Genomic DNA, 15,927 nt, shown 5'->3' with positions numbered 1-15,927 from the left:
TGGGTAATAAATGCTGCTCAGAGGAATCTGATATTCCTAGAGTACTCATCAACAGTTAGTCAGCCTCTAGTATTGAAATATGTAAGAGCGGGCCTATTGCAGCTCTACACTCTTTTTCCTCTTCCAGAATCTTCCCCAGGTGTGACAGACGTGACTATCATAGAAAAGCCTCCTGCTGAACGTCATATGATTTCCTCATGGGAACAAGTAAGTGTTGCCCTTTTGAATCCTTACATCCCCACAAAGAGAGGTCAACTTCAGTGACCCTAAAGAAGGAAAAATTAGGGCAGGAAACCTGTTCTTATCTCAGGCCACAGCTGCCTTCAAGGAAGAGTTCAATTTTCTCTTTTATGTTCAGGCCATTTAACATTCCTTTCAGTTCCATACCATTTCCTCAGCCTGGAGCATCTCCTGTGAGCCTCACTATCATTTGGAGGCAGTGGAACATTCATAGTTGTATACAACAAAGCTAAAAATTCAGGAAGGAAAGGAAAAATTAAATATTAATAAGCATGCTGAGCAGAATGTGGATAAGTGTTACAGGGAAGTACTTAACCAGATTAATAGCTACTGCTTCTCCAACCCTCCTCTGAACTTTTATTCATTTGTTCAGTAGAAGTTTTAAGCTCCTAAACTGGGCCAGGCATTGTGCTTGGTGTTGATTCCTGGGGATTCAGTGGTAATCAAAAAACGGTTCCTTACCTCTTAATGTTACTGTGTAAGACATAGTGTAGATCGTTATGAATATAATTACCAAGTAGACTTAGCACAGTGAGAGAGAGGTAAAGGGAGCATTGTCAGGAGGACTGACCTAGTTTGAGGTTAAGAAAGGTTTTTCCTAAAGAAATTATGTGGAGTTGTTAACCAGACAGAGGGGCTCTGAGAAGGGACTTTCAACCTGTGGGAAGGCTTTGAAATGGGAAGGATTAAATTTTCTAAGAGCATAAAGAAGGTCCCTGTGGCTGGTGCACAAGAGAGCAAGGGAGAGAGATTGGTAAGGACCAGGACATGCAGGCTTCTTAAATCATCATGAGTTTGTGCTTTATTTTTCTTTTTAAGTTTTAGTTTTAATTCCAGTTAGTTGGCATACAATGTTATATTAATTGCAGGTGTACAATGTAGTAATTGAACAGTTCCATACATCATCACCCTGCTCATCATGACAAGTGCACTTTTTAATCCTCATCACCTATTTAACCCATTTCCCCAGCTCCCTCCCCTCTGGTAGCCATCAGTTCTCTATAATTAAGACTATTTCTCCCTCTCTCCCTCTCTCCCTCCCTCCCTCCCTCCCTCCCTCCCTCCCTCTCTCCCCCTCTCCCTCTCTCCCTCTCTCCCTCCCTCCCTCCCTCCCTCCCCCTCTCCCTCTCTCCCTCCCTCCTTCCCTCCCTCCCTCCTCATATTTCCCTTTGCTTCTTTGTTTTGTTTCTTGAATTCCATATATGAGTGAAATCATATGGTATTTGTCTTTCTCTGACTCACTTATTTCACTTCGCATGATACTCTAGCTACATCCGTGACCTTGCAAATGGCAAGATTTCATCTTTTTTATGGGCAAATAATATTCCATTGTATTTATATACCACATCTTCTTTATCCATTCATCAGTCCATGGAGACTTGGACTGCTTCCATATCTTGGCTGTTGTAAATAATGCTGCTGTATAAACATAGGGTTGCATGTGTCCCTTTGAATTAGTGTTTGTGCATTCTTTGAGTAAATACCCAGTAGTGCGATTGCTGGATCACAGGCTACTGCTATTTTTAACTTTTGAGGAACTTCCGTACTGTTTTCCACCATGGGTGCACCAGTATACATTCCCACCAACAGTACCCAAGTGTTCCTTTCTCTCCACACCCTCCCCTGCACCTCTTCGTTTCTTGTGTTGTGTTATTGATTTTAGCCATACTGAGGATGAGACTGTCATAGTGATGATTTGAGTATCTTTTCATGTTTTGGTGACCATGTCTGTACATGTCTTCTACCCATTTTTCTAATTGGATTATTGGTTTTTTGGGTATTGAATTTTATAAGTTCTTTATATATTTGGGATATTAACCTTTTATTAGATACGTCATTTACAAATATTTTCTCCCATTTTGTCAATTGCCTTTTAGTTTGGTGATCGTTTCCTTTGTGGTGTAGGAAGCATTTTATTTTCATGTAGTCCCGATAGGTTATTTTTCTTTTATTTCCCTTGCTTCAAGAGACATATCTAGAAAAAAGTTGCTATGGCTGATGTCAAAGATGTTACTTTACTTACTATGTTCTCTTCTGAGATTTTTAGGTTTCACATCTCACACTTAGATCTTTAATACGTTTTGAATTTATTTTTGTGTATAGTATAAGAAAGTGGTGCAGTTTTTGCTTTCACACGTTGCCAACCAGTTTTTTCAGAACCATTCGTTGAAGAGACTGTCTTTTTTGCATTGGATATTCTTTCCTACTTTGTTGAAGATTTATTCACCATACAGTTGTGTGTTTATTTCTGGGTTCTCTGTTCTGTTGATATATGTGCCTATTTTTGTGCCAGTACCATACTGTTTTGATTACTACAGCTTTGCAATATAACTTGAAGACCAGAATTATGATGCCTCCAGCTTCACTCTTTTTTAAGACTGCTTTGACTACTCAGGGTCTTTTGTATGAATTTTAGGATTGTTTGTTCTAGTTCTGTGAAAAATGCTGTTGGTATTTTGATATGATTGCATTAAATCTGTAGATTGCTTTGGGTAGTATAGACATTTTAACAATATTTGTTTTTCCAATCCATGAGCATGGACTGTCTTTCTATTTCTTTGTGTTGTCTTCATTTTCTTTTATTAGTGTTTTATACTTTTTGGAGTACAGGTTTTTTCACCTCTTTGGTTAGGTTTGTTCCTAGGTATCTTGTTATTTTGGGTGCAGTTGGAAATGGTATTTTTTAATTAATTTCTCTTTCTGCTGCTTCATTATTGGTATATAGAAATGCAACATAATTCTGTGCATTGATTTTGTGTCCTGTGACTTTACTGAATTATCAGTTGTAGAAGTTTTTTTGCTGTCATCTTTTGGGTTTTATATATGGAGTATCAGGTTATCTTAGTGATTTTACTACTTTACCAATTTGGATGCCTTGTATTTCTTTTTGTTGTCAGATTACTTGGCTAGAACTTCCAGTACTATGTAGAATAAAAGTGGTGAGAGTAGACATCTTTGTCTTCTTCCTGACCTTAGGGGAAAACTCTTTTTTCCCATTAAGGATGATGTTAGCTGTGGAGTTTTCATATGTGACCTTTGTTATGTTGAGGTATATTCCCTCTAAACCTACTTTGTTTAGGGTATTTATCGTGAATGGATGTTTGGCTTTGTCAAATACTACTTCTGTGTCTTTCAAAATGATCATATGGTTCTTATCCTTTCTCTTAATGATGTAATGTATCAGGTTGATTGATTTGCAAACATTGCAAACTACTCTTGCAATCCAGGAATAAATTCTACCTGATCCTAGTGAATGATTTTTTTAATGTATTGCTGGATTGCTTTGCTAATATTTTTTTGAGGATTTTTGCATCTGTGTTAATCAGGGATATTGGCCTGTAGTTCTCTTTTTCAGTGGTGTCTCTATCTGGTTTGGATGTCAGGGTAATGCTGGCCTCATAGGATGAATTTGGAAGTTTTCCTTTCTTTTCTGTTTTTTGCAATAGTTTGAGAGGAATGGGTATTAAGTGTTTAAATGGTAGAATTCACTTGTGAAACCCTCTGGTCCTGGAATTTTGATTATTGGGAGTTTTTTGATTACTGATTCAGTTTCTTTGCTGGTCTGTTCAAATTTTCTATTCCTGTTTCAATGTTGGTAGTTTATATGTTTCTAGAAATTTACCCACTTCTTTTAGGTCATCCAATTTGTTAGTATATGGTTTTTCATTTTATTCTCTTATGATTGTATTTCTGTGGGATTGGTTGTTATTTCCCCTCCCTTGTTTGTGATTTGAGTTCTCTTTTTTTTTCCTGATAAACCTGAATACAGGTTTGTCAGTTTTATTGATTTTCTTCAAAGAAATAGCTCTTGATTTCTTTGATCTGTCTTACTGGGTGGTTTTTTTTTTTTTTTAGTTTGTTTGTTTACCTTCTATATCATTTATTTCTGCTCTAGTGTTTATTTTCTTCTGCTAGTTTTAGGTTTTGTTAGAGTATTTAATATAAACACTTTAATATAAAGTTAGAGTGTTTATTTGGGCTTTTTCCTGCTTCTTGAGGTAAGCCTGTATTGCTATAAACTTCCCTCTTAGAACCACTTTTGCTGCATCCAGAGGTTTTGGACCACTGTCTTTTCATTTTCATTTGTTTCCATGTACTTATCTCTTCTTTCATTTCCTGGTTGACCAATTCATTGTTCAGTAGCATGTCTTTTAACCTTTATGTATTTGTGGTTTCTCCAGATTTTTTCTTGTGGTCGACTTCTAGTTTCATAGCATTGTGGTCAGGAAATATGCATGGTATGATTTTCATCTTCTTGAATTTGTTGAGGTTTGTTTCCTAGACTAATGTGATCTATTCTGGAGAATGATCTGTGTGCACTTGAAAAGAATGTGTATTCTGCTGTTTTAGGATGGAATGTTCTGAATGTATCTGTTAAATCCATCTGTTCTAGTGTGTCATTCAAAGCCATTGTTTCCTTGTTGATTTTATGTTTAGATGATCTGTCCATTGTTGTAAGTGGGACGTGAAAGTCTGCTACTGTTATTATATTATTATTGATTACTTCCTTTAAGTTTGTAATTAGCTCTTTTATGTATTTAGGTGTTTCTCTGTTGGGTACATAAATATTTACAATTGTTATATCTTCTTGTTGGGTTGTCTTCTTTATGATTATATAGTGTCTTTCTTTGTCTCTTGTTACAGTCTTTGTTTTAAAGTCTATTTTGTCCGATGTAAGTATTGCTAGTGTAGCTATCTTTTGACATCCACTTGCATGATAGATGTTTCTCCATATCCTCACTTTCAATCTGCAAGTGTCTTTAAGTCTAAAACAAGTCTCTTGCAGATAGCATATAGATGGATCTTGGTTTTTAATCCATTCTGTCACCCTGTGTCTTTTGATTGGAGTGTTTAGTCAATTTACATTCAAAGTAATTATTGATAGAAATGTATTTATTGACATTTTCTGAAGATTTTCTGTGTTTGTTTCTGAAGATTTTCTCTTATCCTTTCTTTCATGGTTTGATGATTTTCTTTAATGATATATTTGGATTTCTTTGTCTTTATTCTTTGAGGATTTATCAGTGGTTTTTTTATAGATGATTACCATGGGGTTTATGTATAACCTCTTCTGCCTATAGCAGTCTGTTTTAAGTTGATGGTCGTTCAAGTTTGAACCCATTCTTTTCTCCTCTCCTGCCTACATTTTCAATACATATTATTATATTTTATAATCTTTTTTGTGAGTTCCTTGACTGATTTTTTTATAGCAATATCCATTTTTACTGCTTTTTTATTTCCTACGTCTATACTATCACTTTTGGTCTTTCCATTCAAAGGAGTTTGCTCTTTATTAAGAGAGCAAAGGAGAGCCATTGAAATGTTTTAAGTACGGAACTCGGAAGTTCAGATTTCTGCTTTGGAAAAGTCACTGTGTCTGAGGAATAGCAAATGGATTTGACCAGGGGAGAAAAATTAACCTACCATTTAATAAGTGCCTACTAACACACATCATATAATTTATTTTAGTTAATCCTCATAATAACCCTGCAGGGTAGATATTGATATCTTCATGTTACCAATGAAGAAAGTCATTGGTCCGTGCAGGTTAAAGAGTTTGTCCTGGCTCACAGAGCTACCAAGTGGCAGAGCCTGAATTTGAACTTAGAGTTACCTGCCTTATCTAAGCATGACCATGTCTGCTCTGGCAGACTGCCCTCATAATGGAGGGCACCACTATGGCAGCCTTCCCCTGGGCAGCAAAGCATCCCACGGTATGTGTGCATGTTCATTCCCTGCCAGCAGGGCTAACCCTCCATGGACTGAGCCAGTGGCACCTTCTTTGACAGCTCAGTAACTGGTAGTTAAAGTTTCTCTCTAGGACCTCCGCTCAGTCAGCACTCCCAACTTCTCATGGGCTCGCTTAGCCCCAACCCCCATTTCCACTCATAGTTCACAATAGAAAAGGAAATTTAGAACAGTGTATATCTGCTGAACTCTTGCTGGCTGATCAGGGAGAGCCTGCTTCTGGTGCAACTGTGCCAGCCTGGCCTTGTTGACATTGTTTCAGCCCTCTGATCCTTTATAGGCCTAAGTCAGCCCTTTAGGGAGTGCTTCAGAGTGCTTTTTTGTGAGTGAGATCCTGGTGTTTTCCTGTCTGCCAAAGAGAAGGAGATTCCTGGCTTGGAAGCCTGAGTTCGTTGACCTGGATGGGAGGATGAGAGGGCAGGAATGCCTTGTCCTAGGTGGAACACCATTGAGGTGGTATCATATTGTGTCACTTATTTAATGAGGTAATTTCTGAGGCATATTCTTCCTTGTGTCTTATACCAGATATTCTTCAGAACTCTCTAAGACGACTATCCACTTGTCCTAGTTTAACTTATGCTGTACTTTATTCATTGGGAGCATGCCTTCCATGGCTGCTTTTTAGGTCTGGAGTCTATAGCTGATCTCATTTAGATTTAATTTGCCCCCCTGGACAATGCATCTTTATTGGGTTCCCTTGAGCTTAGAGTGACATTAAGGGGAATGGATAAATCGCCCTCAGAGATCTGAAAGGCATAATGGGTAAGCATGAGAGAAAGAGATTTTTAGCTAACTGAGACAGTCAATGGAACATTTTCTTCAAACATACTCAATTGGGGTAATTTCTGTGAAAGCACCTGGAATAATAAGATACAGTGATTTGGAATTTTCCATTGAGTGCTTTACTTGAAATATCCTAGACTTAATTACAGTAAAATATGCCATATTTAAAGTACAAACAGTATTAGGATCAGCAGCATAGAAATTCACTTGTGCAGTTCCATGGCTTGAGCTTTCTGGAGGCTTGTTGGATAGATACTTAAAAGCTAATGTATGGACACAGACAATAGAAGAGTTTTGGGTATGTGCTTTTGTTTTTAAGATTCTGTTTTTGTCTAGCACATTTTTTTTTTCTGGTTGTGCTGGACAAAACATGGTCACTATAAAACATTTGGAAATTAAAAAAAGATAAAAAATGAAAAGTCCTCTACGACTTTACCACATAGAGATAATCACTATTACTATACTTTTAGTTGTGTGGGTGGGTGGAGGTGAGCAATGAATAGTATGGTCTAGGGACCCCCTAAGAGTCCAAAAATGGGAATTGGGACTTCTTGAAATGTATGTCAAATTTACTAATGTGTACCTTTTTCTGCAGAGCTGTGTCTTCCAATTCTGAAAGGGATTCATAACCCTAAAAAGTGTAAGAACAGGTTTTTGTAATAATTTTTCTCTTTTTTTTTTTTTGAAGCATAGTTGACATACAATGTACATTAGTTTCAGGTGTACAACATAGTGATTTGACAAGTTGGTACATTAGGCTATGCTCACCACACATGTACCTATTATCTGTCACCATACAATGCTATTACAGTACCACTGACTGTATTCTCTGCTGTACTTTTCATCCCCATGACTTACTCATTCCATAACTGGGAGTCTGTACCTCCCTCTCCCTGTAACCACTTTTGCTCATACCTTGCCCACTCCCAGCAACCATCAGTTTGTTCTTCGCGTTTATGGGTCTGTTTTTACTTTTTCTTTGCTTGTTTTATTTTTTAGATTCCCCATATAAGTGAAATGATATGGTATTTATCTTTCTGTGACTTATTTCACTTAATACAATAACCTTCAAGGTCCATGTGTGTTGTCGCAAATGGCATGATCTCATTCTTTTTTCATTCTTTTTATATGGCTGAGTCATACTCCATTGTGCATATATACTACATCTTCTTCATCCGTTCATTTTTTTAATGTTTATTTATTTTGAGAGAGATAGCACGCATGTGCAAGTGGGAGAGGGACAGAGAGAGGAGAAAGAGAGAATCCCAAGCAGGCTCTGCGCCATCAGCAGAGAACCTAAAAGGGGGTTCAGTCTCACAAACCATGCTATCATGACCTGAACCAAAATCAAGATTCGGACACTTAACCAACTGAGCCACCCAGGCACCCCTTCATTCATCTTGGCTTTCATATCTTGGCTATTTTAAATAATCCTTCAGCAAACATGGGTGCCTATATCTTTTTGAATTACTGTTTTCATTTTCTTTGGGTAAATATCCAGTTGTGGGTTTAGTGGATTGTTGGGTGGTTCCATTTTTAATTTTGTGAGGACTCTCCATACTGTTCCACAGTGGCTGTACCAATTTACATTCCTACCAACAGTGCACCAAGGGAGGGTTCCTTTTTCTCCACATCCTCACCAACACTTGTTTCTTGTGTTTTTCAGTCTAGCCATTCTGACAGGTGTGAGGTGATTATCTGATCATAGTGTTGATTTGCATTTCTCTGATGGTTAGTGATGTTGGGCATCTTTTCATGTCTGTTGGCCAACCGTATGTCTTTGGAAAAGTGTCTTTTCAGGTTCTTTGCCTGTTTTGTAATTGGATTCTTTGTGTTTTTGATGTTGTATAAGTACTTTATATATTTTGGGTGTTAACCCCTTATTTGGTATACCATTTATGAATAAGCTCTCCCACTCAGTAGGTTGCCTTTTTGTTTTGTTGATGGCTTTCTTTGCTGTGCAAAACCATTTTATGCTGGTGTAGATGATAGTTTATTTTCACTTTTGTTTCCCTTGTCTGAGGCGACATATCTAGAAATGTAATAATTTATTCATTCAAAATAGACACAGTGCTTTATGTGTTATTTGTTGATACCTACTTTTGTCATTTAAGCAGTGGAGGGCAGAAGTCTTGAGCGGAGCTGAAACTCCCTTACCCCACTTATTTACCCAAGTGGTTACTGAAGAGCATTTTTCCATAGGATCAGGCTTGGCAGGGCCCCCTGACTTGTGCCTGCTCCAGAAAGTGCCTATACCTGAGGAGTGGGAGGGCCCTCAAGGGCTGATAGTTTCCACTTCTCTGGGGGACTGACTCTAGAGACTTACCTGCTTAGAGACACTCCAGCCAGGGCCCAACTGCCACGCAGTAGACCTGCTGTCCATAGCTGCGTGAATATACGGGGGCCATAGAGGCCCTCCAAGAAGAGGCTCCCTACAGCTGCCCTGCCCCTCTGGGCAAATGCAGTCCTCGGGGGGAGCCCATGGAGATAAGATACAGGAATAAGGCTGTGTAGGCACTGACTAGGCAAAAACAGCCTGAAGTAGAAAGGAGTCTCATGGCCGCGCTAGGCCCTTGGCTAGATAATACACTTTCTCTGGGTCTCATATTCATCATGTATAAGTGTTTTGAAATAAGTGTTATTGAAGGACTCATCCAGTTCTGATATTTTGTGATTCTTTGGTGAAAACACAGGAGGAAAAGGCTGAAAACTAAAACTTAAATGACCACATACCTGTGGCAGTCTCCTCAGGTTAGAGGAATAGGAAAACCACCTCTTTCTGTTTTAATGTATTGCACCCGTTTTTGTTCCTTAAAAAGCAGTTTCAATCTGCCTGGTTTGTGTAGTTATATGATTCATGTTCACTGTGTGTGCTGCCTGCCTTCTGTAATGATGGTAGTTAGTAAGACCTAATGTCTGTACTGGGCTTTTCATCTCTCAGGCCTGTGAAAGCACCTGCCTCCTGATACTCACAGCATCCTGGTGTCAGGAGACTTCTATTATTAAGTATTCCGGTGACATTTCATAGTTGCAGAGTGCTTTACAATTCTTGATTGGTTAGACTTTCCAATCCCCAGATAAAAATTCAATTTACTGGTGGTGAAACTATGGCCCGCAGAGACCAAATGATTTGGCAGAATATCTCCTCTCCTTTTAGGCTCGCTTTTTCTACAGTCTACAGAGAGTGGGTTCTGAACCTTCTTGCGGATCTGTCCCTCACATGCCCTGCTATGAATCTATTGTAAGCATCCCTGGTGGGAGGGAGCAGGCTGTGACACCTTGTCACCAGGGAGCCCCTCACCTCATGCCCCCTCTCCACCCTGGGAGCCCCTCTGTGTTCTCTGTGGGTTAGTCTGTCCCTCTCCAGTGCTTCACTTCTTCCCGCTGCACTGGCAACTCTCCTAGAGGGCCTTCCCATCTCTTTAAAATTAAAAACAAAATCTGTAACCTTGTGTCTCTGGCTACTTGGCCATTTGTTCCTTTGTTTGCACAGCCAAGTATGTAGAAAAATTGTCTAAATCAGGGGTCAGCGTGTGTGTGTGTGTGTGTGTGTGTGTGTGTTTAAGGATCTAATAGTAACTATTTTAGATTCTGGGGCTGTATTCTGCCTCAACTATTCATCTTTGCCATGGTAGCACTAAAAGCAGCCATGGGCAGTGCTGAAATGCACAGGTGTGACTGGGTCCCAATAAAACATTTACAAAAACGGGTGGCAGGGGCGCCTGGGTGGCTCAGTTGGTTAAGCGGCCAACTTCGGCTCAGGTCATGATCTCGCGGTCCGTGAGCTCGAGCCCCGCGTCGGGCTCTGTGCTGACAGCTCAGAGCCTGGAGCCTGTTTCAGATTCTGTGTCTCCCTCTCTCTGACCCTCCCCCATTCATGCTCTGTCTCTCTCTCTATCTCAAAAATAAATAAACGTTAAAAAAAAAAAATTTAAAAAAAAAAAAAAAAACGGGTGGCAGGGTGGAGATATTCAGGGGGCCACAATTTGCTAACCCCTGGTCTAAATTACTATCCCCGTCCTTCACTTTCCAGTCAGTCTTCACACTTCCACAGCCTGTATTTCTCCACCACCATTCCCTGGACACCGCTCTCACAAATTACCAGGGACCCCTGCGCTGCTAATCCCATATTCCTCTCATGTGACATCTCCTGCATTTCTGTCCATCCACCACTCCGTTGTCTACCCAGCTATCTCTGTAGAGTCTGTGGCACCACCCTCTACCCCTCTGTCTCCACACTTACCTGTTACGTATTTGTCTCTGCAGAAAGTAGAAATGTGTTCGGCTCACGGAAATATAATACTAAACTAAGAACAGCTTAAACACGTAGGAATTAATATTTCTTGCATAACAAGACCTGAGATGGACAGTTACAGTAGGTTCATCAGCCTTAACATGTTAAGCCATTATCACTAATTCAGCCTGTTCCTTTATGCAGCCAAATGACTGCTGCAGCCACACCTGCCACCTGTAGGCTCAGGGCAGGAAGATGAGGTAAGGGAGGTTCCAGCCACATCTGTCGCCTTTTAACAGGGGAAGGAAAGTTTTCCTAAAACCTCCCTCATTGGACTTGGGCTTACAGTTAATGCCCCACACTTGTTGCAGAGGAGGGCCTTAAGTACTGAGCCGGGCACGTGGCCATCTTAGACAAAGTTAGGGCTTGTCACAGAGGAAGATGGATTTGAATCAGCAGCCTATGTATCTGCCACAGCCGCCTCTGTACCTGGCCTTATTCCTTTCTGTTTTTAGTGCCCAGCACAGTATTTATTCCATAACACTTAATAAAAGTGCGGAATGAGCCCCAAGGTGACCTGCCACCTTTTCCATAAGCCCTGATAGTCCAGCTGCCGCAGCCAACATCTCAGAAGGAGCCCTCAGGTGCAGGGGCTTCCCCCACAAATCCCTCCATCTGTAGAAACCTGCTGACTTGTTAAGCTGGGGGCATTGCCATTTGAAAGTTGTGTTGGCTGATGTCTTACCTTACACTGAGCTTCACCAAAACGTGGTGCCCCAGACAGGTTGATATTTAGGTATCTTTTTCATCACATGTCTTTAGAGGAACATTTGATGGTTGTATGTGGAAAGGGTTTGGGGAAGAATATGTTGCTTCTCCTCTGAGTTTTAAGCAACTCAGACCCAACCTTTCATACACCACCCACCAAGACAAAAGATTCCAGTTCACCAGGCCCTCCCACTCTCTTTAGGCAGGGTGTTGAGAATATATTTGAGAATTCTCCTGCAGGCCTCGCCCTATCCCTCCACAGCCCCAACAGATACTCCTTTGACTACATGGGACATCCTTCCTGAGAAGAGTTTCTGTTAGATGCAGCTGTCCTCATTGCCTCAGGTTTCCAGTTTGATTTTAGCACGATGGACCTCCCGGGCAATTCTTCCTCTGCTGAGGTTGCAGATGGGTGTGGAGAGCCTGCCCAGGATGGACACGCACCTGCAGAAACATTAATTTCTGGCCCTCGCCCCTTTGCCTGCCTCATCCTGCATCTGCTGCCCAGCCCGCTTCCCCGGTAAAGTGGCCTCTGAAAGGGAGGGAGCAGAGTGGTACAAGATTCCCACAGTAGAGAAGGTGAGCAGGAGAAAGTGGACAGCTCTTACTAGCCCTTCCTTCAAGGCTCAGGCAGTGCTCAGGAACGAAAATGAAGGTCTGGGAAAGAAGCTGATAGTTCCCCAAATTGCCTCAAGTCCTTCAACTGATAAAGCAGTGATACTGCTTGTGGTAGCCTCTTTCTGGCATAGCCTAAAGAGGCTACTGCAGATAGCCTCCTCTGGAGAAGAAAAGAAGAATGAAAACCAGGAACCATGTGACAGAATCAGCCTTGGGCTACACAGAGTAGCAGTACCACACTGAGGCCACCTGATAATTTCAGACACTGATCAGCAGTATGATTCTCCTTTCTTGACTTTCTCCCCAAATCCTTCCAATCCTCATACCTCCCCCTTTTACATTCCCTTTCTGCCAATCTTCTTCCTCCCTGCCACGCCCCGCAAAATAAGACACATGAACCTGGTGTGAAGAAGCCCTCTGAAGTTGGCAGATTGTTACCTAAAGAAGAGCCGTCTCTTTCCAGATTGGGCAGGAGAGAAATTGAAATGTCAGTAGCTCTGAGTTGCTGGTCAGGGTAGAGGATCCACATAAAAGTGGCACCCTGACAGCCCCACTCAGAAGGAAGGGAGTGAAGAGCTTCAGGACCAGCCACAGTGCGGGCTTCCTGGTGGTGACATCTGCAGCAAGGACGCAGCAGAGCCAGGACCCATGGTGATTCATGGACGAATGTCCGTGTGGGCTTAAGATTTTCATGAACACTCCTTGACATTTTATAGGTTTATGTTAGTATCTGAATGTAGTAAATACTTGATTTCACTGATTTTTATGTTTATGAATCCTGAATAATTTTTTAAATGATGGTATAAAATAATACCAAAATTTCTTCCTTGAGCAAAATAAATATTATAATAAATGTTATAATCATCACTAGTGGAATTCTCCAGCCTAACTTAAAGATGGGCTTGGATTTCTTGGGATCCCCGTTAGGTCAGATAGACAGTTGTTTCCACGTTTCCACCACTAGATGGCACTAGTGACCAAAATCTCAGAGTAGATGCTGGACTTTGGGGGTGACAGAAGGAACAAGGATTTTGTCAGAACACCAACAACTGTAGACTTCATGTGCTAGGGTTCTGGGGATGGAAGAAAGGCATTCTGTGTGCATGCTTTTCCTGAGAGCACATAGGATGTGCCATTCAGGAGGCACTGGGAGGAAGCCCTAATTCCAGACAGCTTACTCAGTATGAAAATAAGTAAGTTAGCCAAGGAGTCAGAGAATCCCTTAGGTTACACATCTGTGAGACTGGGAACTAGATGGTGAAGAGATCAAACAAAAACTGATCACAATGCATATTTTAGTTGTTAGATCAGGAAAATGAAAAACCCATTTCATTAAAAGGACAGCTGTTGTGCATTTAATAATTTAAAAATACTGCTTAAAATTACCGGCAAGGTTGAAATTTGCTCCTCACCTATGGTTCTTGAAGATGTTATATCCTAAAATTTTAATTACCTAGTCTTCTCTCTTCCTGCCAAGCTTACACCCTCTCCTGCCTCTGGTGTCTTTTAGACTCTCTTGGAGCTTATTCTTGAACCTAGGTTCACAGAGTTTAAGTGACACTCAGAGTTACTCAGCTAGTGGCAGAATTGGGAAGTAAACTCAGATTGTCCTGCTAGACTCTAATTTGCCCACACATCACCTGCCTAAAGTAACCAGCAATGTGACTTATAAGAAGTGTTCAGTATCACATCTCAGAGGGGTCTAAAAAGCAAAAAGTTTTGGATAGAGTTGCTAATATATTGCCCCTCTATGTAACGATGATGAGAAGTCTGCCTGAGGGCGCCAGGAAAGAACTGAACCCATCCTTCTGTACACTCCGAGGGCTTGATTGGCTAGAGAAGACTGGTCCGTCATGTGCACAGATGTGAGTTACTTAGAATTTAGGGCATGTTCCTAGTACCTCCTGAAAAGATACTAAGCTATTCCTTTGTTCTTTCCACCACCAGACTAGATGATTTGCTGTCCATATGAAGTACTTGTTCATGTCTTGTTATACATTTTTACTTTCTAAGAACTTTCAGAATCATTAGGTTCATTACATAAATGCTCTAGAAGTATATACTCTTCACTTTGAAGATGTTCTCATTTATCCAATAATTTGTTTCAGAAAATAATTTATGAGAATGGGTCTGGAATTTATGCCAGGGATTATTTTCCTCCAGCATCATCAGAACTTTGCTTAGAACCTCCTTTCACACTTTGTTTCCCTAAGCCGCCTCCTCGGCTTCTTCTTCTGCCCCTTCCCCCTCCCTCTCCACCAAAGCAGTCACAGCAGAGCAGACACTACTCTGCCTTATCTGGTGAGGCAAAAAAGAGATCAAACTGGTAACTCTGCTCTGCAGACTCCGCCTCTCTAATAGAATTGTTTTTGTTTTCAATGTTATTGAGATATAATTGACATACGACATTGTATTGGTTTTAGGTGTATAATATAATGGTTTGATATATGTGTATATTTTGAATGATTACCGCAGCAAATTTACTTAACATCCATCACCATACATAATTTTAAGTTTTATTTTCTTACGATGAGAACTTTTAAGATTTACTCTACGAGCAACTTGCAGATACACAGTACAGTATTGTTATAGTCACCTTGCTGTATATTATATCCCCAAGACTTACTTATAACTGAGAATTTGTACTTTTGAACCCACTTTTGCCCACTCCTAACCCCTGCCTCTGGCAACCACCAGTCTGTACTTTGTAGCTCTGAGCTTGGTTGGTTGGTTGTTTAGATTCCACATAAAAGTGAAATCATACAGTATTTGGCTTATTTCACTTATAATGTCCTTGAGGTCCATCCATGTTGTCTTGTCACAGATGGCAAAATTTCATTCTTTTTATGGACAAATAGTATTCCATTATGTGTGTGTGTGTGCACGTGTGTGCATGTGTGTGTTTACCATACATTCTTTATTCATCCATTGGGGGACACTTGGGTTTTTTCCATATCTTGGCTAGTGTAAATAGTGCTATAGTGAAACAGGGATGCATAGATCTTTTTGAATTAGTGTTTTTGTTTTCTTTATTTAAATACCCAGCAATGGAATTGCTGCATCATATGGTAGTTCCTATTTTTAATTTTTTGAGGAGCCTCCACGGTTTTCCGTAGTGACTGCACCAATTTATATTTGCACCAGCAGTGCACAAGCATCCCCTTTTCCCCACATCCTCACCAACACTTGTCTTTTTTTTTTTTTTTTTTTTAATGTTTATTTATTTTTGAGAGAGAGAGCGAGTGAGACCTGGGGAGGGGCAGAGAGAGGGATACAGGATCTGAAGTGGGCTGTGTGCTAACAGCAATGAGCCTGATGTGGGGCTTGAACTCATGAGCCATGAGATCATGACCTGAGCTGAAGATGCTTAACAGACTGAGCCACCCACGTGCCTCTTGTCTTTTTTGATAATGGCCATTCTAACAGGTATGAGGTGATACCTCATTGTGGTTTCAATTTGCATTTCCCTCATGATTAATGATGTTGAGCACCTTTTCATATACTTTTGTTCATTTGTGTTTTTTGGGAAAATGTCT

General features: G+C 40.5%; 1 protein-coding gene across 4 annotated transcripts in view; it reads left to right on the top strand.

Annotated features, from left to right (window-relative positions):
* TPGS2 (tubulin polyglutamylase complex subunit 2) overlaps positions 1-15,927 on the top strand; it is a 67,053-nt gene that overhangs the window by 12,780 nt on the left and 38,346 nt on the right. For 3 of the 4 annotated variants that reach the window (XR_006195531.1, XM_042911443.1, XM_042911445.1), the window contains exon 2: positions 128-207. The exons of the other annotated variant lie outside the window; for it this stretch is intronic. Coding sequence is in view for 2 of the 3 variants with exons in the window: in XM_042911443.1 (XP_042767377.1) it covers positions 128-207 (80 nt within the window). In the remaining variant the exon portion in view is untranslated. The remainder of the gene's footprint in view (positions 1-127; positions 208-15,927) is intronic. 4 annotated transcript variants of the gene reach the window in all.

The sequence above is a fragment of the Panthera leo genome, chromosome D3 (assembly GCF_018350215.1).
Source record: "Panthera leo isolate Ple1 chromosome D3, P.leo_Ple1_pat1.1, whole genome shotgun sequence".
NCBI classification, from domain to species: domain Eukaryota; kingdom Metazoa; phylum Chordata; class Mammalia; order Carnivora; family Felidae; genus Panthera; species Panthera leo.
This window is presented reverse-complemented; position numbering and strand designations above follow the sequence as displayed.